Source organism: Tenrec ecaudatus, chromosome 4 (assembly GCF_050624435.1).
Source record: "Tenrec ecaudatus isolate mTenEca1 chromosome 4, mTenEca1.hap1, whole genome shotgun sequence".
Lineage (NCBI taxonomy): Eukaryota > Metazoa > Chordata > Mammalia > Afrosoricida > Tenrecidae > Tenrec > Tenrec ecaudatus.
Window position 1 is genome coordinate 139,890,083 of NC_134533.1, and position 22,653 is coordinate 139,912,735.

Here is a 22,653-nt window from a genome sequence, read left to right on the forward strand (position 1 = left end):
GGTACAATGTATGTATGGATTGTGATAAGAGTTATAAGAGCCCCCAATAAAATGATTTGATATTTAAAAAAAATTTTTTGCAACCATTTCAACATGGAATTTTATTTTAGTTCTTGGGCTATATTAAAATAGATAGCAAACTAAATCTGGCCTGTCAGTGGTATTTTACCATCCTTGGCTTATATTTCTCCTATGTGTTAGTTTGGGTTTTCTAGAGAAGCAAAACTGGTGGTGCTTTTATGTTTGTATATAGAAAGTGATTTACATGGAGACATGGCTTACACAGTTACAGAAGTAGCTAAGTCTAGTCCAGCTCAAGTCAGGCTGATGAACAGGAAGGATGACAAAGCAGAGATGGCAGGGGACACAGGCTGGTGGATGGAAAGGTAAATGAATCTGAAGTTGACCAAATGAACCCACTGTCAGTCATCTTCTGATGGTTCCTGGGATCAGCAGGCAATCAGCAGGAGCTCAAGGAGCCAGGTGCAAATTCCAGCTCCACTGGCAGTGAAGGACCAAAGAAGATTGGACTCTGCACAACCTCTTTCTTACACCAAGAGTTGCCATCAGGCGGTGACCCGATGGTTGGGATGGGTGCTAACCTTCCTCTTCCCCAGGAGTGTCTGGTTCACACAACCCCTACCTAGCACATCCTTCAGGGGGCACTTTCCTTAAGTGGGGGGTTATTTAGGAGGACAAAGTGTTGGTACTGTCATGGTGACATGGCAGACACCTTGGCAGGCTACTGCAGGAGAGCTCCGGGGGCAGGGAGACCCTGCTCTGTCTTCCTGCGGTGGGACTGACACTATCACCCAATCCTGGGATATCGACACAGCTTCACCTTCTCGGCCCTGAATGATTCTGTTTCTCTAAGCAGATCTGGGCATCTTCTGGGACTTATGACCCTGTGATTTGAAATCAATGCCTTTCGTGTAATAAACCTTAAGCCAGCCTTTTCTATTTCTGTGGTCAATCAATAATTGATTTGACTTTTGGAAGGAGCAGGGTGAAGTGACTGACCACCGGGGCATAGGCCTTTTATTTTTTCCTGGTAGGTGACAAGTGGATAGACAGCTGCAGAGAGGGTGGGGACACACACTGCACAAGGGTGCCAGGGGCCTCTTCTGCTCAAGGGGTGCCTGACTGCCTACCTGGCTCCATTGCACATGAGGTCGCTCATGGGATTCAGCTGCAAATCTAACTTCCTGTGCTGCCCACAGTGTCTGCAACAAGGGGCTCAAACATAGCAACAACTGTGAGGACGGCGCAGGACTGGGTAGCATTTCGTTCTGTCGTGCATAGGGTCGCTATGGGGGGGGGGGTGGACTTAATGGCATCTAACAACAATATGCTGCATAATGCTTTCATTTGGCTTTCAGATAAGTACATGGCATTGGGTATTGATGTCATTTAGCTTCTTTCTAGAAAGGGCCCCAGTTAAAAGTGCACCCAAGAATAATCATCCTTTTCAGCCGGGTTCCGTGCCTCCAGTATCTGCACCCTGATTAATCTCCATGTGAGCGGCCAAGGAGTCTTTTTTCCCCAAAGCTGGGATTCAAACCATGAGGTTCAAGGAGGACTCCCCCACCCTCAGGATGACACAGACAGCTCTCTCTTATCTGGAACCGTCCAATCAAAACCTCCTCCCAAGTCCCAGCCACACTGTGCGCCTTCCTCCCTTATTTCCCCTTGATTCCCACCCTAGAACACCCTTCCTGTCTTCGCTACAACCTGTTGTCCTTTAAGACTGGCTCCAGGTGCATCGTGCTCAGGTGCATCGTGCTCGGGGCTCTGTGCTGTGAGCCTTTATAGGTCATATATGCTTTTGTATTCCCAGCCAGCAGCACAGAGTGGGCCTTCAAGAACAGGTGAGTCAATTCAATCCAAAGCTCTTCGCACTGTGTAGTGAGTACATTAACTCTAGTTATCGTCCAGAAGGCAAAGCACGAAGTGCCAAATCAATTTTGACTCAGAGCTGTGACATTTATGCTACTGTCTTTTCAACCCCCAAACATTAAACATGCGGGAAGTGTCCCCTCAATATTTTCCAAGTGACAGTCTCACTCCAAGTGCAGCCCATTTCCAGCAGAATGCAGGTTGACTGCAGACAGAATGTTAGAAGCAGCAGTGCACCAGACCCCAGTGACTCAAATATACCTCAGGCTGGAGGAGGGGCACCCTTCCCCAGACCTCTGCCCTCATTTCCAGCGAAGTCTGCCTGGGGGACCGGGGCGCACTGAACTTAGTTCATATGGTGCACCTGCAGAATCATCCACATCCGCAATTCGGAAAAGCAGAGAGGAAACGATGTGAGCATATGACTGGATCTCTCTTCCTCTCCATTTTAAACAGGGGTGTCCCTGGGCGCTGTGGGCTTGTGCTCAGGAGGGAGGCACACAGACAAGGTGGGATTCCACAAGCAACAGGGGCTCAAAGGCGGAATCTGTGATCTGGGCAACCCCTAACCCAGGAAAATGGGGTGTCCAGTCTGTGGCATACCCTGGAGGAGAAATGATGAAGAAGGGCCACCGAAAGGCTCTCGGTTGGCTCTCTTCCATGATTCTGGATAAAGGAACAATGACGTACCGAGCCAGGGGTCCAGACAGGCGGGGACCGAGAACAGTTATAACATCTGACTTCCGCAGATAAATGGGAAACTGTATGTGCAGGTGCTGTGGGACATAATGATTCCAGCTAGAGACACAGGAAGAGCTTGGGCAGGAGATTCTACAGAACAATGCAGGGATGCGTTTCTCCAAAGAAGATAGCAGAAAATAAAGTGCTAATTAAATCAGAAAAACTAACAAACAGGTAGTGGCAGCCAAGGCATCCAGCATCCTCTGGGGAGTGTGGGTGCAGAATAGTGTCCAGGTTCTCCGGGTTGACAACAGGGATACAAACACCAAGAAGCCTGCAGAGCCAGACCTGTGGCATGAGAGGAAGCTCATAAACCCGTCTCCAGATTACATCTGCTACAGGGCCACTTTCATGTGGCTCCAAATAGAATCTTTGTCTCCGCTAGAAAAGGCTGCCTGGAAGGCACTTAGACTTCTCAAAGCCTGGAACCAAACAAAGGCACGCCCTCCACTCACACAATTCAGGTGGATGCTTTGAGGACCAGCCTGTAGCTGGGAAGCTGAGAATGGCGCTGATGATCTCCTGGGAACTATCACCACACCACCTGCCGCAGTCACATCTGAGAACACAGCCAAGAGTGCAGAACGAGTCACCTGTACCGGCAACGGAGAGGGGCTGTCAGCTGAAGCACCCACAAGCCCCACTTATGGCCTCTGTTCAGTGACGCTAAGAGGCAAGCCTTTAGTTTGTGCCTACGTGACCAACGTTCCTGGAAAGACAGCATCAAGAAGGGTGACTCTTCCCTCCAGAAATGCAAACCCTTCCTGGGAAAGCAAGACTGAGCCACAGAAACGCGCACAGACCACGGACATGCACAGCCTGAGCGGATAGATGCACACCCTGCCCCTGGCTAAAGGCAGGTGGCAGCAGAGCCAGGGTCTGAGATGCGCTTCTGTGCCTAGCTAGGGAAGGGCCCCAGCATGTGCTGGGAAGTGACAGTCCTCTGCACTTGGAAGGGGTTGGGGGGGGGGGGCGGGAAAGAATACTGGGAAGCCCTGGGAATAGAGGGGGAGGCTCTCCCTGGGGCAGAGTGACTTGCTCAGCGCAGGTCTTGGGGAGAAACGGCCTCCTGCAGATGGGGGCTCCTGGAGAGGGGGGGGTATTAGATTGCCTTCACAGTGCTGCGGGTCCCTCCTGCCTGGCAGGAAAGGACTTAGAACAGGCACAGGATTCAAACTGCCACACTGTGGTTGCTAGCAACGTGCCCCGCTAGTCAGGTAGTGGCCTCTCTTCTAGAGCACAGCACCTGCACCTGCGTATAGGCATGGAGCTAGGGGTTCTGAGGATGAAGGCAGCCCTTCACCCTGGTATTCAGGACCCCCAGAAACTCCGCCACCCACCTGGCCCTGCCTCAGACCGTTGTAACCTTGTGCCCCACTTCTCCGCACTCCCCACTCTCTGTCTAAGTCCCAATAGTCTCTTTATGTCTCCGCTGGGCTCCCCTCCTGCTTCCACCACCCAGGCTTCACTCACTCGGTTCAATACCAGCCAGCCCTTCCTGGGGATCGAGGACCTCCCACGGGAAAGGCGCTCCCTGCCCCAGCTGTAGTCAGAAAAGTGAGTTGGGCAAACGGGACTCACTCCTGTTGGTCCGACAAAGTTGAAGGGGGCCGGGTAAGAGGGCACCTGTTGGGAATTGGTGCCACGCCCTTCTTGGCAATAGGCAAGTTTCCACATGAGAGATGGCAGGCAGGCTTGATGAAGGGGATAAGGTGGAAGAGTTCTTTAAGAAGGTCGCTCAGAAATGATGGGGTGAGTGACATTCTGCGATGGGAGCTTCAGAAGAGGCCGAGAGACACCTGGCAGGAACTCGACGCAGGCCAGCGGAGGGCGGCACACAGCCAGTGTCAAGGGCCGCAAGCACTGTTGTTTGCCTCTCTGCTGGTTTTGCCACAAGAGATTAGTTTGCTGGATGGCGTGAAGGCTGCCCTTGCTTTCTAGGAGAGAGGTGACATTTCCAGCAGGGCAGTAATCTGGGATGTTTTTTCTAGCCCAGTTACCATTAGGATTCCCCCATGCTTCAGAAACTCCAGACAGACCCTTGTGGCTTCGTTCCCTTGCCTGAGCTGAGAAGAACTGACTTGGAATTTGGGTAGAATGACTAGTTCTTCAACCCCGACCCTCCAGCCAGACACTGTGCTAAGTCCGAAACGTTCAGCAGGCGACAAGGGGGGCGGAGTCCTGGCTCAGGTCTAGGGAATCAGACCAACCAGAGCTCAGATTCCTTGAGATTGGCTTCTCTCTCTTACTCCGCCTGTTTCTTGGTCTTTAAAGCAGAGCCAACAAGCCGCCAAACAACCAAACCACACACATTTCAAACCAAACAGGGCAAGGCACACACCAATTCAACAATTTCTACATTTACAATTCAGGGCCGATGATTACATTCTAAATGATGACCAGTGATTTCACCTCACCTTTGTCTCCTGCTCCATTAACATAAATGTGCTGGTCTCCACGCTTCTTACCCAACTTTAGGAGCTGCTGTTATCAGCATGTACATGGATCTTAAAAGAACACAGTGCTCAAGGCAGATGTCTTTACTACTTAGGCTAAACTATTGCTGGTCTTAAGAACACATCAGGGGTATTTTAAGGCTTAAAGATTGTCTCACAGCAATCAATTTGGGGGTTCCTCCAGTCTCGATGACTCCAGATGGTCTGAATGTCGTGAACATTTGAAACCATGTCTCTCAGCCACCACCACGCCCCTCCCTCCCTACCAGCTTCTGATCAGGATTCTTCTATAGAAACTTTGAACAAAGTGCTTGGTCTTGGTAGCCAGGAACCACCCAGTTCTCCTGGTGTCACGGAAGAAGGAGACAGCTGTCCACAGGATTTAGCTTCGCGCTCTCTTTCCACCTCCTGTGCCTCACTCTTCCTGCTGCTCCCGACGGGTAGAGACCAACTGTGGTGCCTTGGGTGGGAACGGCAAGTTGTGAAGACCCCAGGGACCACACAATGAACTAGGATGGAGAACAGAAGCACTAGACATGCTATTAGGCCAATTGACCACAAACCACACGACTGTACGTCTAGGCCTTCAGAGGCCCAATCCCATAAGGTGTTTGGTTGTACCCAAGCAGCCTCGGCAGCTGCAATTTGACTGGTGCAAAAATATCTATCACACATCACTAGCCAGTTTAACTTTTTGCAAAAGTTCAAGCTACTGCCATCAAGTATATTAATTAGCTTTGAAACTGTCACCATTAAGTCTTGCGTTAGTGTAAACCCCACTGTGAGTCTGCTTTGTTCTTTACCTCTTTGTCCCCCGATGTTCCCGACTAGAAGGCAGCCCTCAAAGCCTGGCCAGTGACCTAAATGGTGGCCTGCGATGCAAGAGACTTAAGTGAATCAGACCCTTTTTGGAGACTTTAAGAGTGAAAGATGCCGAAAGCAAGCAAGCAAGGCAGGCAGTTGCATGGACAGACACACCCATACACACAAACAGCATGAATGAATCGATATCCCAACAGGTCAGACTCTTACAGACACAATAGGAGCCAGCACGAAGCAGACACTGGGTGGTGGGCTCCATGGAGCCCCGCGGGTCAGGCGTGGAAGCAGCAGCAGCAGCACCTGAGGCAGGTCGCCTGGCGACACAGAGGCAGCTCTAGCATCCCTGCCTGGCGACACAGAGGCAGCTCTAGCATCCCTGCCTGGCGACACAGAGGCAGCTCTAGCATCCCTGCCTGGCGACACAGAGGCAGCTCTAGCATCCCTGCCTGGCCACCAAAACTGCTTGCCACCACGAGACCTGTTGGTAGTTCGTTAACCAGTCACATTTCTGGAAGATGTATCTAGGCCACCTGAGCTTCTTCCCTTCCTTCCCTAGAAGCTCAGCAATAGATCCCCATCAGCTAACGGTGACGGAGCATGTGCGGTGTCTGCACCCTGGAAGGTGTAAACTAACAGAAAGCCCCGCCTCCGTCTGAGGCCATCGCTTTGCCATTCTCAGCCAACCCTTTTGAAAAGTCTGAACAGAGAGGCTGGATTCTGGGCCTCGAGGACCATAGTAGTCTCCCCAAGTACAGAGCGGGGCCGCAAAGCTCGAAATGCACCTGCTCGTTTCAATACACCTAGCTCAAGCAAACAGGGTGCTGGCCAGCATGGTGGGGGAATTACCACTGATCCCGGCATGTCATGAGAAAGAAAACACTGGAGAAACAAATCCCATTCTTTTAAGACGAGTTGCCTCTGACACTGTCAGCAATGAAATGAGGACAATCGCGCACGTGAACGTGGTAAAGATCACGCGGCGGCTCTGTCTCGCATCAGAGACCGTGCACCGCACAACGCCTCTCGCTGTGTGATGAATCGAATGCCACACAACGCCCGGCACCTTTCATCCACTCGGACGAGCATCTGCATCGGACAGGCAGAGGGAGCAGGACCCACCTTGCCAGCCAGGCTTGCACGCAGGCTTCACGTCCACCTGTACCAGGGTGTCCTGGGCAGCCGGCTTCTGCCCACAGTCATAGGCCGTCACCAGGATCTCGTACTGGTGTTGCTTGTCAGAGCTCAGCTTCTCTGTGTTCCGGATGTTTCCTGAAGACAGAGGAATGAACGGTTATCTTAGACCAACTGGAACAATGTAAGGACATTACGCCTTCCCACCCAAATCCCTTCTCTCCTCTGCCAACCTGCACGCCAGTGAAACCATCCTGTCTCCTCATCTCCTCATCGCTCAGTGCAGGACCATGGCTCCCACCTGTGGCCACAGCCGGGGTCACGGGGTGCAGGGGGAGTTCAGAGCACACATCTGGAATCCAGCTGGCTCGGGGTGGTAAGTGATGGGTCCCCGAATACTTCCTACCCAAGTGCACCCTGCACCGTGTCCTCCATGAAGGGCAAAGGAGCTATCTGCCATGAAATCTCTGGGTAAAGGATGGGCTTCAGAAAATGGCCTGACACACATTTCTTAAACATCTGGGCTTCCTGCCAGCAGTGCTCACTGCCTCTTCTCACATTAGTTTGCTACCAAATAGGAAGTAAAATCAATAAGAAAATGTGTGACCCCTCTTCTTTCTGGAAGCTACGCAGAATCACTGGTCCCTTGCCCTGGTGTCAAAGGCATTTTTCTTCCCCAAGAGAGACTGAAACATTTTTCTGAGCCACTTGTGTGTTCTGCTGTTAGGGTTCGGAAATAGATACTGTTGATTAATGAGTGTATTTTCAATGGATGACTTTGGCTGAAATGCGATTCTGGTCGCAAGGAATTATAATACATGCATGCAGTACTGATTTCTTTAATCCAAGAGATGAAAGTCTTCATTTGCTTAGAACCAGATTTCTGTTGATGGAGGAATAGATAGCAAATTAAAACTCCAACACCATTCATATCTTTTAGAAATGAAATGAGGAAAATAATTTTTTTAAAAACAGACCAACCAACAAATCCACAAACTTTCTATGGCTGGCTCAAATATTTTTATATTTCATCCGAGTGGAGGCACAGGTACTGAATGGGCTTCCTTGGAAAGCCTGCTGGTGTATGTTGCCCATGGGAATGGCCACAGCACGGGCTAGGAGAAGCAGGCTGGGACAAGTAGAAAAGATGCATGATGTTTTAAGAACTGGGAAAGTTAATCCACTGAACATCCAATATTAGTTAGCAGTGTTCAGTCCTCGGAGGAGGGGCTATGTCAGTACTGTATTTTCACACAAGTAACACGTGTTATATGCTTTTCTTTCAAGCCAAGTGGCCCCTCATATGTCTGTTTCATATCAGTGTATGCATGTCATATGCATGTGTGCAGCGTATGCGTGGGTACATTATATGCAAAAGTACAGCATGTGGCATGAGTGGGGAGATGGGGAAGGAGGGGTTCATGGGCATGGGGACAATGTTGTCCCAGAAATTGGAAAATAATTCAACCCATTTATTCTGATACCTTGGTCCCTGGGTGGCAGAAAGTATTTGTGCTGAAATATTAACCGAATGGAGCCCTGGTGGCACGGTGGGTAAAGCACTTGCGAATCCATTGGAGGTTGGAGCTCCAGCTTCTGTACAGGGGGAATCCCGGCAGTCTGCTTCTGTAAGCGCTGGCAGTCTTAGAGGGTCCTACGGGCAGTTCTGCTCTGTCTCGACAAGGGTCAGGAGAAGTTGGAATCCACTGACAATGAGCGTAATGCACACCCCTCCTCCCGAGTGCCATGGCAGACTAGCCTGTCCACCTGCTGTCATCGACGAGAGCCACGGCCACCCTCCCAGTGGGCGCCCAAGGTGCAGCTGAAACGACAAGCACTGCGTGGCATGCGGACTCTGGAGGAGCTGAACTGGGAGCGAGCCCTCAGAAAAGGCACGTGGCCAGAGAGGGCAGTCACCTTGGAAGGGTTCCAATAAGTTTTAATAAGTACAACTCCATGTCTGGAAATTTATTCTAAGATAATGGTAAAAATGGCAGATCTACATGCAAATATTCTCATCTAAGGAGTGTTTATCACCCTGAAATTTGGTAGGAAAATGGAGAGGAATGGAAGTGCTAAGCAGTTTGGACGCCAACCAAGAGTTCACGCGGCTGGGCCTCAGAATGAAGCCGACTCCTCAAACGCCATTGAAATCCCGTGGGGGCACAGCGGCCCTCTGACACGCAACTGGCATGGGCTTCATGCATAGTGTGAAATGTTAGCATCAAAAGCGGTGATTTGAAGTGTTTTTAAGACTCGGAGGAGTACATATGATAAAATGTTAGGTGGAAAAAAGGATAAAGGATGGCTAGGATGGTATTATCTTGATTTTGTTTTAGAAATCCATAGAGAAACCATCAGAAGTATAAAATGTCAACGGTGGTTATGTTTGGAGGCATAAGGTAGGGGTGATTTTTTTCTCCATGCTTTTCTGTGCTTTCCAGATTTCCCACAGAGGGCACGCGGTACTTCCTAGTGAGATACAAGAGAAAGGTTTTCGTTTCCCTCGAGTACATGAAGGCTGTGCTGAAGCTTCAGAGTCCTCCTGCTTCTAGAGCAGCTCTCTCACAGCCAGAGGGGTCAGCTGTGGCTGCATGAAGACCAGGAGACCACTCGGAACAGTTTGGCAAGATCGGAGTGATAGTTTAGTGTCACTGAGACCGCTGCTGTCATTCTCTAACACTGTGCAGGGTGGGGTTTGCACTGGTTTAGCGAAGAGTCACCTCTACCAAATGAAACAAGTGTGATACCTCATCCCCATCCTGCTGATGCAGAGTTGCAACGGGACTTGACAGTAACTGTCTGAGGCCTCGCTCTTGTGCACGTGCGTACACTCACTCACAGCCAAACTCACCGCCATCGAGGTGCATGCTACTCATAAGGACCTGCATGACAGGATAGGGCCGCCCCTTGGGGTTTCTTTAAACACTTGCAGAGTAGACAGCCTCACCTTTCCCTTGTGGTCATTTTGACCTTGTGGTGTATAACCCATTATGGAACCAGGGCTATCCCCCTCCCCCCACACACACATTGAGATAGTTAAAGTTCATTGTGCCAACCTGGCCGATAAACACAGGTGGGGTAAATTGAAGGGCAAAGAGATAAATGGCTCGGTGAGCTTCACCTTTCTAGTTCTCGGGTCTCTTGCTTTGTGATGGTCAGACCAGGGTGCAGCTGCCTTAGCCAGTTCCCTGCTTCAGCTGACAAGGCTTGCTTACTGCAAGACATCCTTGAGGAAAAGCCACATGGACCTACCCTGATACAGCCCTGGGTGCTGGAGCAGCCATGTGGACACCCCTGCCAAGCTGAGATGCTTACACGTGTTCACTGATTCGGCTTTCCTCTTGTAGTCAGCATCATTGCGTGTGTTTTGTGTGAAGGAGGATGACTTTGTGGATTGGTGTCAGACATATGGGCTCACACATAGTCCGAGCTCATGCCTCTCCTGCTGCCCTTGCAAAGAGCCTGGCAGGCTGTGGGACCAGAGACCATCAACCTGAAGGCAAAGAGGAACCTGAACCTCACAGGGTGGGCCCAGACTCAGCAGTCATCTCCCTGACCTAGACGCCAAGGACGTTCTTCAAGGAGCTGGAAGAGCCCTGGGAGAAGGGCTGGAGGCTCATTAGCGCCGCTCCGTGGCTGCTGGGGGCCCTGCCTGCATCTTGTGGACAGCTGCTTTGGGGCATCTCGCCACCCGGCGCCCACACTCCCTGCGAGCGCCCACTCTCCTCTTTATCTTAAGTTGTAAACCAGAACCGAAGGCGCAGGCCTGGCAAAGGACCATTGCTCACTTTTAATGAGACAGCCAGGGAAATAAATTGGCATATGTTAGCAAAATGGCTCATCAAGGTGAGTAATTATCTTCTTGACGGGGCAGTTTACCCTCTGATGGAGGAATTTGCATCTCATCTCTCCTTGAGATGTGGTCCTCCAGAAGGAGAGCAGGGGGTCCAGTGGAGCCTGGTCCCTCATCCCAGATCTCTTCACTGATCTGGTCTTGCTACTCACCAAGGGCTTGTCAGTCCCTGAATTCCAAAGCTTCTCTGGGGACTGAGCACACAGTTGAACATGGGGGAAGTGAAACCGCAAGGAGAATAGGACAAAGCAGTTGCTGTACACATGTGCGTGCGCACACACATGAGCACCCCTGTGTGGGTGGTGGGCGAGGTGAGCCATGGTACATTATGGGCCTGTGGGAGATGCTGTCAGGCAGTAGGTCTGATTGTCTTTACTAATTGAAATTATCCTCTTCTTAATCCTAAGCCAAGCTTGGACCAAATCTAGTATTTCTCATCCTGATTTTCTTGTGCATCGATAACTATGCACCCTGGGTAGTTAGAATTTAGACGGTCCAGCTATGTAATTGAAATGCCCAAGTGGTTTAGCATTTTCTAATGAAACTGCCTGCTTAGGTCTTTTCTGTTTATGAAAAATTAGTTCCATTTCCCAAGACAGAGAAGCTACTGGAGGTCAGGAAGGAGAGTGCCTCCCGGGCTTCCATCGTCCATCATTGGTAGAATCTCCATTGTTGCCAGGATACAGTTGACTTCACAGGGTAAAGTACGGGTATTCAGAAGTTACTGGGAGATGTGCCAGCAGGTGACTGGTGGCATTTTCCTCGATGCCTTGGTTGGCAGGAGGCTCAGAACTACTTCGTTAATGGAATGTTTTTCACAATGGCCAGCCTCATATGCCAGGGGACCATGCCTATTTTTAGTCCCGCTCTAGCTTGTGTCCTCAGGCCTGTCCCTTCATGTGTTATTGCATCGTGGCTGCCTCTCAGGGGCTGCAACTTCTGCACCTTTGTCTGGTACTTTGCCCCTTTCCAAAAGAGACCAGGGCTAGTAGACAGCCACCTGCTCTCATAATCAAGCAATGTTCTTGCAAATAATTATCATTTGATTATAATCAAGGTATTGAAAATGGCAGACAAACAAGGCCACCTAGACTGGGTCCCTGGCGGTGTTGTTTGCACCACAAAGAACTCATCACTAATGGGAAAGGGACCTATTCAAAGGACTCCACAGGATTGTTTTCCCTTCCACTCGCTCTGAGATTGAGGTGTGGTGGGAAGGTGAGATGGAGGTGTGGTGGGAAGGTGAGATGGAGGTGTGGTGGGAAGGTGAGATGGAGGTGTCGTGGGAAGGTTCTTGCTTTGGGCTAACATTCTCAAGGGACTGGATGGGCAAGAAGTCCAAAGATTCCTGAATAGATTTATGATGAGGTTGAGACACGTTTCAACCTCCCCTTTCTCTGTGAGGGCTTCTTTGGCTTGGAGAGGAAATAGATTGGGTGGTGAGGTGGTGGGGGTGGGGGTCAGGTTCCAACTTATTACATGGGAAAGGGGGCTAGTTTAGGTTGTGTTGTTAGCATGGTTCTCTTCTGCAAGACACTAGAACATTCTACCAGAAAACCACCCCACCCTCAGCGCTCTGCGTGTGGCACTGTGCGCTCTACGGAACACACTCACTGAGTCGGTCTCTGCGGCTGGCTCGAGTGGCTTAGGCCTGGCTGGGTGGCTGCTCATGGGAGGCCATGCACCATGGCCTAGACCTGGATGGCGAAGGAAGCGCAAGCATCCAAGGGCACTGGGAACTCTCCCTTGCTTTCAGAGTGGGGGTGGTGGGCTCATTCCCCGCCTCCCCAGCCCCCCCCCCCCGGACACTCACCATTCCTGTCGATGGCAAAGGGCACATCCGTGGTAATGATCTCGTAGTTGCATATCTGGCTGTACTGCGGGGAGCAGTCCTCGTCCACAGCCTCCACCTGCAGGATGCTGTCGTAGATCCTGCCCTCTGTGACAGCCGCCTTGTAGGCCGGCTCTTTGAAGGCGGGGGCAAACTCGTTGACATCTTTCACCTGGATATGGACCACAGCCCTAAGACCACACATGGGAAGACAGAGTGGCCATAAGAAAGAGTCACACTCCTGTCCCACACCAGCACACTGACTCAGGACTCAAGCCAACTGAGTGGAGAGGCCACTAGACAGCCAGTCACAGAGACGTCACGCTGGAGATCCCATTGTCCTCCCCTTACTCCTCTGAGACAAATCCACCCCAAGAGACTCTTCCCCATTCTTGGTTAGCCTGTACCTTCCCTGTTACCCGGCGTTAGGCACCACGTCTCCTCATGGTCCTCTCCCCTTCCCCTCATTCATCGCATCCTCTGCTCACTCAGTCCTCTGTGCATTAGGAATGCAATCACTTATATCTACACGAGGTCCTGAGATCAACTCCCGGGAGGGGCGAGTGGCAATGGTTCCCAGTAAACAGCACTGTGACAGGAGCACAGAGCCTGGCAGAAAGCCAGGGAAATGGTACAACGAGGTCTGTCGGGGTGGTTCTGTTTAAAGAAAGCTTTCCCGAAGGACTGACAGCTGAACTGGATCCTGAAGATGGGATAGGTACACATTTGGCTGCTAACTAAAAACCGGGGGGTTTGAATTCCCCCAAGGGTACCTCAAAGCGAGTCCTGTTTATCTATTTATGTGAAACAGCAATTGGAAGCCCTGGGGGTCATGGTTTTCCTGGGAAACACATGTGGTTGCCAGAAGTGAGACCAACTCGATGGGAGCCAGTCAGTCCATGACCAAGAGGAGGTAGAACATTCATGAATAGAAAACAGCATGGGCGTGTGCACAGGTGCTTGGTGCAGGCTGGTGCGGAAGGGTTTTTGTGTGAGTGGAAGTGAGCTGGGTCAGCACACTCACTTGTGAGACTTCTTCCAGGCCGTCTCCCGGGGCCCGGCCCCACAGTCGTAGGCTTGGATAATGAACGTGTACTCCTTCTGCAGCTCGCAGTCGATGGGACTCTTGGCCCGGAGGCGGCCCTCCCCGGAAGTCTTGTTGAGCACCACAGCCTCAAAGGGAAGTTCCTGGCCATGGATCTTGAACGCACAGATTTCCCCTGCAGAAAGATAGGAAGCTTGAGTGAGGGAGAATCCTGGGACTGCAGACTGAAGACAGTATTTCCACGGAGCCAGCTTCACAAGCATGGCGCCTCCAAGCAGTCTCACCCCACACATAGAATTCTCCACCCAGAAACTGCTCCTGAAGACCCTGACCAACATGGAGATCCATTTCATGGATGGGGAAGTTGAAATATGACATGCATCGAAATGTCACCCGTTCCTCCCAGGTGGAAAATGCTAAGAGTCATTGGGTTGGGAGCTGCCTGATTTTCCGCCGCCTAGTCTGAGATGAAGGCGCTTGCCCTTAGGAGAAGTCCACAGGTGAATAGTTACAGAGGAAACAGATAAAAGGGCAAGGCTCTCATGATATTCAAGTGTGATCACTGAGCATCAGCACCCCCTGGGAAGCTGTTGAGAATGCAGACTCCCAGCCCCCAGCCCTTCCTTCCTAAGGCAGACTCCCCATTCTAACAGGCTGCCCAGGTGATTTGTTTGCTGATGAAAGTGTCAGCAGCCCAACTGGTGCACCTTCTCTAGACCTTGGTTAAACATCCCACACTGACAGTCCTATTCCCTCCATCTCCCACCCCTCTTTCTGTCGCTTTCTGTGGTGGCGAAATGGGCGCCACTTGGTGCTGTAATTTTCTCTTTTGAAAGATGGAATGTGAGCCTGCGTGAGTCCCAGAGTTCCTGTGGAGCCGGAGAGCTAGCTTCTTAAAGAGCTGAATGTCTTGAATTCACGTACCTCTCCCGTTCAGCTGGCTCAATGTGTGCTATAACCCTTTCTCTGCATTATAACTATAAAGTCATGAGGTCGTGTCCTTCTTCTCAATCCATTGATATTTACTGAACCCTGGCTACAAGCAAACCTTCTTCTAAAGGCCTTGGGGAACTCTGAATATTGGAGTTGCGTATTCTGACTGCATCCAAGGAGTTTACTGACTTCCTAGGGAGCGTGTGGAGATGCCCACAAGGACAAGGCTTAGCATCAAGTGATATGTGAGGATTAGCAAAAGTGATGTGGGTGGGGGCCAAACAGTTCAGGGAAGCAAAACAGAGGACTAGATTCACTTCTAATTTTTCCAGGCATTAACTGATGGCTTTAGTCAAATGATATTGTCTCATGGGTCTCAATTTTCTAAGCTGATCAGATGTAAGATGATCCAGGAGATGGTATGGGGGTGAGCTTCCACCCTGAAAGAAGGAGCCTGCCCCACCCCCTGTTCAGACATTGTCCCAGGTGCCTGGCTGAGACTAGGGTGAGAGAAGCTGAGCATTGGGCTACACCATTTAAGGAGGTACTCTTGCAGGGTACCTCACTTGGTTTACCCCTTTTACTCAGGACCTGCCCAACTGCTCCACAAAGCTGAGCAGATGAGGGGATGGAGCAGCATTGTTGCCTGACTGCCCTGTAGTAGACACTCTGAGCTTCATATTTCCACCCAGGCGGTCTCCTTAAACCTTCCCAAACAAACTTACAAGGCAGGTTCTTTAGAATGAGAGAGAGAGAGAGAGATTACTTGCGCTAATGGTCACAAAGCTAAAGTTGGTGTAAACCCAAGTTTGGCTGACTCCCAGGTGCATGTCCTTCCCCTTTAGGGAAGCTCCCTAACTTCTAAGGACCTGGCCTGGAATCCTGACTACCAACATTTCACATTTCAATTCAAGTCTCACTCAGGAGACTTACCCTTTCACATATTGGAAGCAAGTTCTGATCTCTTACTAATGATGCTTTCTAAGATGGTCAATCAATGATCATCTCACCTTTAGGCATTTGCTTTTTATTATCTCATCGACCCTCCATTTCATTATGAACACTCCAGATTTACTACATTTCCCCTGGCCATTTCTCAAATGTAGTTGTGGAGTAATGGGCTAGCCCACCCGTGGACCAAGTTCTCACAAGAAGGCTGGCTCCCATTAAGCTGTCATTGCTCACGATTGCCAGCATGTCCGCACTGCCATTCTGACAGGTCAGCTCTGCGGCCTTCCCGGCAGGTACATGAGTTTCACCCAATCCTCAAGTTCACTTCTGCTCTGAATGAGCTCGGGTTTAGTGAATGGAATTCTAAAGGACCCTCCTTGGGATTTTGCCCCACGATGCTGGTGCCAACATGTGGATGGATATTACCAATCTGTGTGCCCAGTCTGATTTCAGGCATTCTCAGGGATGCCACTACCATGCTTACAATGCCAATTAGGTCTTTGCTTTTTGGAGATTCGAGTTAACCAAAACATAGGTGAGGGTGATTTTCTCTTGACAACATCAGATCACAACAGAAGTAGCTCTCAAGACTTAGGTATCTTCTCAGGGTAAAGGGGGCAGGAAGGAGGAAATGGAGCAAGAAGAGAGAGAAAAGGAGACAGAAAGGGAAGGCAAGACAGTGTACATTCAGGATAACGTATTTTCCTTGACTGAATGAGACGCACCCAGTACTAGACTGGCAGGACAAACACTTGGCCATTACTTGAGTAACTTGTAGAAAAGACAGGCAAGTAAACAAAGGCAGTGTGATGTGTGCAAGTAAACAAAGGCAGTGTGATGCGTGCTTGATGTTCATGATTAGTGACAGGATGCATCCCCCTTTGAACAAAACTTAAAATTCACGTCACCCTCACTTATCCTAATTTTTTACCTGACACTAGTGCTCAAGTTGCAAAAAGAAATCCATTAATTTATTAATCATTTTGATCATCTAAGTTCATCAGTACTTGCTAGGGTCCTACCTACCATGGTGAAACCAAACCAAACCAAATCTAGCCTAAGTGTCCATGGAACGTCAGTAGGGGAGGGAAGTAAACAATCGGATAATCAAATACATAAGTGAAGAATAGTGCTTCTGAGTACCACTGATTGAATTGCATCTCCCCAAATATATGTCAGCTTGACTAGGCCCTGATACTCAGTATTATGCAATTATCCTTTTGTGATCTGATGTAATTATCCTAGATGCTGTACACCCTAAACTCTTTCATGTCGATGAGGTGGGATTATAGGCGCTTATGTTACTGGGGCAGGGCACAATCTATAGGATTAGAGTGTATCTTGGTTCAATTCCTCCTGATATATACTAGAGATTAAACAGTGAGCAGAGATGGAGAGACTTGACTGCCATCAAATAAGAAGACTTTGGAGTGGAGGAAGCATTTGGGCCCAGGTTCCCTGTGCTGAGAACCTGCCAGACCCCAGGAATGATTGAACTCAAGACTCGTGGATAGCTAAGGAATACTTTGCCTAAAGTTGCCATCTTAACTCAGATGTCGAGCCTCCTAAAGTGTGAGATAATTTGTTGTTTATTTGTTAATGGCACCCACTGATGGTATTTATGGGATAGCAAAACTAGATAATTCAGACAGTGAGACATGCCATATGAGGAAAGTGACATGGTGCTAAGAGACTGCTGCCCTGGTCAGGCAAGGCCTGGAAGGCATCCCTGTGGTTGTGATGATGAGCCGAGACTGTAGGGAGGGAGTGAGGGCGATGCCCAGCCCACAGAGAACTGGAGTCATGTCTCAGGTAGAGGTGGAAACATGCCTTCAAGGCCCCGCAGCAGGAAGGAGCATGGAGTGTTTGGAGACTTCAGGGGACCGGGGTGACAGGAGCACAGGTAATGGGGACCCAGCTGACTTCTTGGGTCTGGGGCTCATGAGGCCATGTGGGACCCCATGCTCAGAAGGGCCCTGAAATTGGGGCAATGCTCTGCTGTTGCCATCTTGGGATGCTTTGTAACTGTATAATCAAGACTTCATCTCTCATATGATGGACATGTTATCTGGAGGAACTAAGCCTGGAGGAAGACGTCACTCTTTGTAAAGTCGAGCATCAGTGAGAAAGGAGAGCCCTCAATGAGACGGATTGACACAGTGGAGTCAACAACTCCCTTAAACCCACAGTGATTGTGGGTTTGCGATTGTGGGAACGGATTGACATAGTGGAGTCAACACTGTGGGTTTGCGACTGTGGGATTGAGGACGGCGCAGGGTGCACAGTGCGGCGCTCTGCTGTGCACAGGATTGACACAGTGGAGTCAACACTGTGGGTTTGCGACTGTGGGATTGAGGACGGCGCAGGGTGCACAGTGCGGCGCTCTGCTGCACAGGATTGCTGCGAGCTGGAACTATCTCAACAGCGTGTAACAAGGACAGCCAATGGAATAAACACCTTTATTTGTTGGCCCTATGCACACGGTAATGTCCCAGAAGCACAGAATTCCAGAAACCTCTCTACATATAGGTAGACCACAAGATAGACACTTAGCACACAGCAAAGGGGCTGTGTCTAAACTGAGTAGGTTGGGGTCTTAACAGCCTCTGGAGACCGTACGTTGGCGCACATTCTAACTTACATTGAGTGCAGCAAGAAGGCAGAGGTGTCTTCAGAAACAGCACCAACCATGGAACCCCATGCACACAACTTCTCTCTACCAGCCAGGCTCTCTTTCTGCAGAGACCTGCAGAAAGGAAAGCTCAGGCTGCCTCCCCACCCGAAGGCCTTCCGGCCTTCCTGACTTAGCAGGCAGCCAAAGGTAGGGGCTGTCGGCAGAATGTGGCATCTCAAGAAATGGAATGAAAAGAGATGAATTCGCTTCATGCAACATTTAAAAATCCTGGGAAGAATGAAATATAAGCAGACACAAACTGTGAAATGTGAATTGTGTAATTTCGGTGGTCCTGCACATCGATGACACATTCTTCTATCCTATTTCATACTGGCTTTGGGCAACATAAAGACCAATGGTAAAACACATGCTAATAATCTAAAGCTTTCATTTCCTTCCCTTAAAATGACTTCAAGTAGCAGTAACAGCAGCACCAGCAGACGGAGAGCCAGCCTAAGACCGGAGCTGGTATGGGCCGCTGAGGAAGAAGTGTAGGGACAGGACACATTACTCTGCTGACTCTTTTGTAAGGCCTGCCACTCGAATGTATTACTAGCAATAAAAGACTGCCGTAAAAGCTGGTATACTTATAAGTAAAAGCTCCTATCTAACATTTTCCGAATAACGTCATTTCAAAATTTTACTTTGCAATATGTTTTCTTTCTTTTTTTCTTCCCCCTAACAGTTTTATTGGCCAGGCCATGATATACGAACTAATTTCAGGTGGGATTTAATACATACATACATCATATCATTCCATAGTTCAGTCATGCCAAACATAATTGTACAATTGCTTCCATAATCAATCTCCAAGTATACTTTTCCTTCCTGGGCTTCTTGATGTCGTCTCTTTCTTATCTCCCTCACACTATGTCACCTCTACCCAAAGTCCTCGTTATGCTTGCCTTGAGCGTGCCAGGGATTCTGCATGGGAGCGCAGGCTTCTGGGCATCTAGGTAGCGTTTCATACTGACTGTAGCCCGAGGAGTCCTGTAGCATAGTGGTTCTGCATTGGGCTGCTAACTTCAAGGTCAGCAGTCCAAAACCACCAGGCACTCCATGGGTGACAGACAAGGCTTTCTCCTGCTGTGAAGAATCATGGTCTCAGAACCCCGCCCCCCAGAGGCAGTTCTACTGTGCCCGACTGGGTTTCTATGAGTTGAACTCTGCCTCAGTGGCAGGGAGTTTGGTTTGGTTTGAGCAGGCTAGGGAAGCTCAATTCAACTTTCCCAAGAGTCCCTCTGAGAGGCTAGGTCGCAGTAGGAGCTCCTGCGGGGTTGAATGGGTTCTGCTTAGCTTCCTTAGCTTCTCCCGTGGGAACACACCTCCGAACACACCGGAAAAACAGATGCATTTTAACTGTACTTCTGAGGGAAAATATCGAATATTGATAGACTGGCAGACAGATGGACCAACCAGTCTCAGAAGAAATACAACTGGAGTGCCCCTCAGACGTAAGGACAGAGACACTTTAGCTCATGTCAGGAAAGACCAGTTTCTAGAAAATGCACCCTGCTGGGTCAGTGAGGACAAGAGAAGCCCTGTATGAGACGGGCTGCCAGCGGCTGCCACATCCCAGTGACGTGACGAGGGGCAGCATCTTTTGGTCTTATGGTACATGGCATCCTGGGGAGTCACGGCCAACTTGCTGGCGGTCGGAATGACTCGGTGGCCAAGAACTTGGGGTTCGGTTTAACAGCAACCCCCTAGTCAATGACTGTGGCTATTGCTTATTTCCCTGCCTACCATTTCGGAGGAACTATTTTAAGATCTATTTTAGAATACATGCTTTATCCCTACTCGTGGGTTCCTTAACCAGGGTGTTTTGATTCCCTTTTTTAGACAAAGAAGCCAACCCTCAGACAGATTGAGTAGGTTGACCAAAATTCCTTTAATTATATATAAAAAAAAAATTCAAACCCGCTGCCATCGAACAGTGCTGACTCATTAGGGACCCTGTAAAACAAGATAGAACTTCCTCGTGGGTTTCTGAGACGGATTGTTTAGGGGAGTAAAAAGCCCCATCTTTTTCTGGAGGAGTGACTGGTGGTTTCAAACTGCCAACCTTGAGGATCGTAGCCCACCTCAGAACCACTACGCTACCACTTGCAGCAGATAATCAAGGACCACAATCCAGACTGCTCTGAATCAACATCCAGCCCCTTCCTCTTTGTTCCTGTGTCTTCTCACTGGGCGAAGGTGGTGTCAGGATAATGGTTCTCAAAGTGAAGTCCCTGGACCTTCAAGACTCGAAACTCTTACCACATTTCTTCCCAACTTTGCTGGCCTGTGCGCTGAGGATGTCACAGTAAGTGGGATAAAACTGCATCCTTCACAGGGTGTGCGTTTAAATGGAAAAGGGGGCAATTTCACATAAAAAGGATGATAATGATGCAGGAAAAATGATTAGTCTTGTTAAATCTCCAAAAGTAAGTACAAGCCTTTTGCATGTTTTGTGTGATGTTTTGTGGGAAGTATTCAGAAAGCACTTCCGAGCAGCGCAGTACAGTGGCTGTGTCCAGGAGAAGCATTCGTGGGGTTTAATCCGGGTTGTGGGACAAACTAGGTGCTTTCTTCATGGAAAACCACCGTTACTTGGCAGATGGATTGGCACAGACTTTTTAAAGTGAGCCCATCATACCAAGAAAAAGAACGAGGAATATTTGTTGCCAATGATAACATTCAACCTTTCAGTTTCAGAAAACTCATGTCTGTCACAATGATTTTGCCATTTAACCATATCAATATGTAAATGTTCTTCTGATGAGAATGGGTAGCAATATTAATAGATGCAACTTTTTGATGACATTGGTTAATTTTTGGAAGATATGCTTGCCAATAAGCCAAGTCTCTATGAGGTCTGTGCACATCCATGGCAGCCCTGTATGTGCCACAGAGCAGAACCATGCACAGGGTTTCAATGGCTGTGACAGTGCTGACATAGATCACCCAGACTCTCTTCCAAGGCACATCTAAAGAAATCCAAACCTCCAACCATTAGGTTAGTAGTTGTGTTAGGCTGTGTTGACTAGATAAACAAACCCAGTGACAGTCATATACGTGTAAGAGAGAGCTGTATATCAAGATGTAATTATGTACCAAGCAAACATCCCAGCCCAGTCCAGATCGAGTCCATAAGTCCAATACTAGTTCATAAGTCTGATATTAATCCATAAGGCCCTCTTCTGACTCACACAGACACATGCAATGATGCAGAATGCTGGAAGATCACAGGCTGGTGAGTACACTGTCTTGTGTATCCAATGATGGAGGAAGCATCCCAGGGCTCTGACAGGTCTCAGAGGGGCCCGCCAGCAGCAAGGTGAAGGTAGACAGAGAGGACGAGGCTCACAGGACCTTCCTTATTGGAAGGCCACACCTTCAAGGAGTCATCATCAGGCTGACCTGACTGACAGGTTGAACACCATCCCTGCACTTCTGTATATCAAATTGACGTGAAATTAAGCACCTACCACAGCAGCACAGCCCTTAACCGTTTGCACCATTCAGGAACTAACAAGGAACCAATACCTTCCAGATCTGCATAACGCTGCACAGGCCCGCGTGGGCGACAGATCCGTTCCAAGTGTCATAGGTTAAGGAGAATTCATTCAGTTGATTTCAGATTCTTTTACTGTAATTGACCTTGAAGAAACTATTGTTGAGTTCTGGTGTAGTATCAGAGAATAGGTCTTATTTTTTTTCTGAAAGGGCTATTAAACAATCCTCTCCCTGCCTACGACATATTGTGTGCGGCCAGGTTTTCCTCAGACACTTCGATCCCAACAACATACACAACACTGAGCAGAAACAGGCAGACGAGGATCCAGCTGCCTTGTAAGAAAGTGGAGATTCATGAGATTGCAGAAAGTGTGAGCAAAGCCACTCTTGTTGCTAACTTTTTTTGGAAAATTCATTTTCTGTGAAAGCATATATGTTCACCTGTAATGCCTTTACTCGTGTTATTTTAAGTAGCTTGAGAGAGAAGCATCTGACAGTTTCTCTGTTTCTGTTTCAGTTCATACAGTGCATGTGAATAGATGTCATTCGCCTAAACAACATCCTTAATCATGTGTAACAGTGTAAAGGGGTCATGAGACCAAAAGGCTTGTGAACTGCTGCTCAGTCTCATGTACCAACAACCAGTTTCCACCTGGGAAACTCCTGTGTGAGAATGGCCAGATTACAACTCAACACTCCTCCCAGGCTCCAACCCTCTGAGCAGCTCAGCGCTTTTGCTCTGTCTCACAGCAGGGGGACTGCGCTGAGAGATTTTGTCCACAGGGTGTCGGGGGCAGGAAACTTCATTTCCAGATC

At 49.2% G+C, this 22,653-nt stretch overlaps 1 protein-coding gene across 1 annotated transcript in view; it reads right to left on the reverse strand.

Moving 5' to 3' along the window:
* Positions 1–22,653, reverse strand: part of CLSTN2 (calsyntenin 2) — a 444,486-nt gene that overhangs the window by 156,936 nt on the left and 264,897 nt on the right. The window contains exons 3-5 of the mRNA XM_075547855.1: positions 13,758–13,953; positions 12,716–12,924; positions 7,035–7,184 (exon numbers count right to left, since the gene is read on the reverse strand). Of these exons, the coding sequence (XP_075403970.1) occupies positions 7,035–7,184; positions 12,716–12,924; positions 13,758–13,953 (555 nt within the window). The remainder of the gene's footprint in view (positions 1–7,034; positions 7,185–12,715; positions 12,925–13,757; positions 13,954–22,653) is intronic.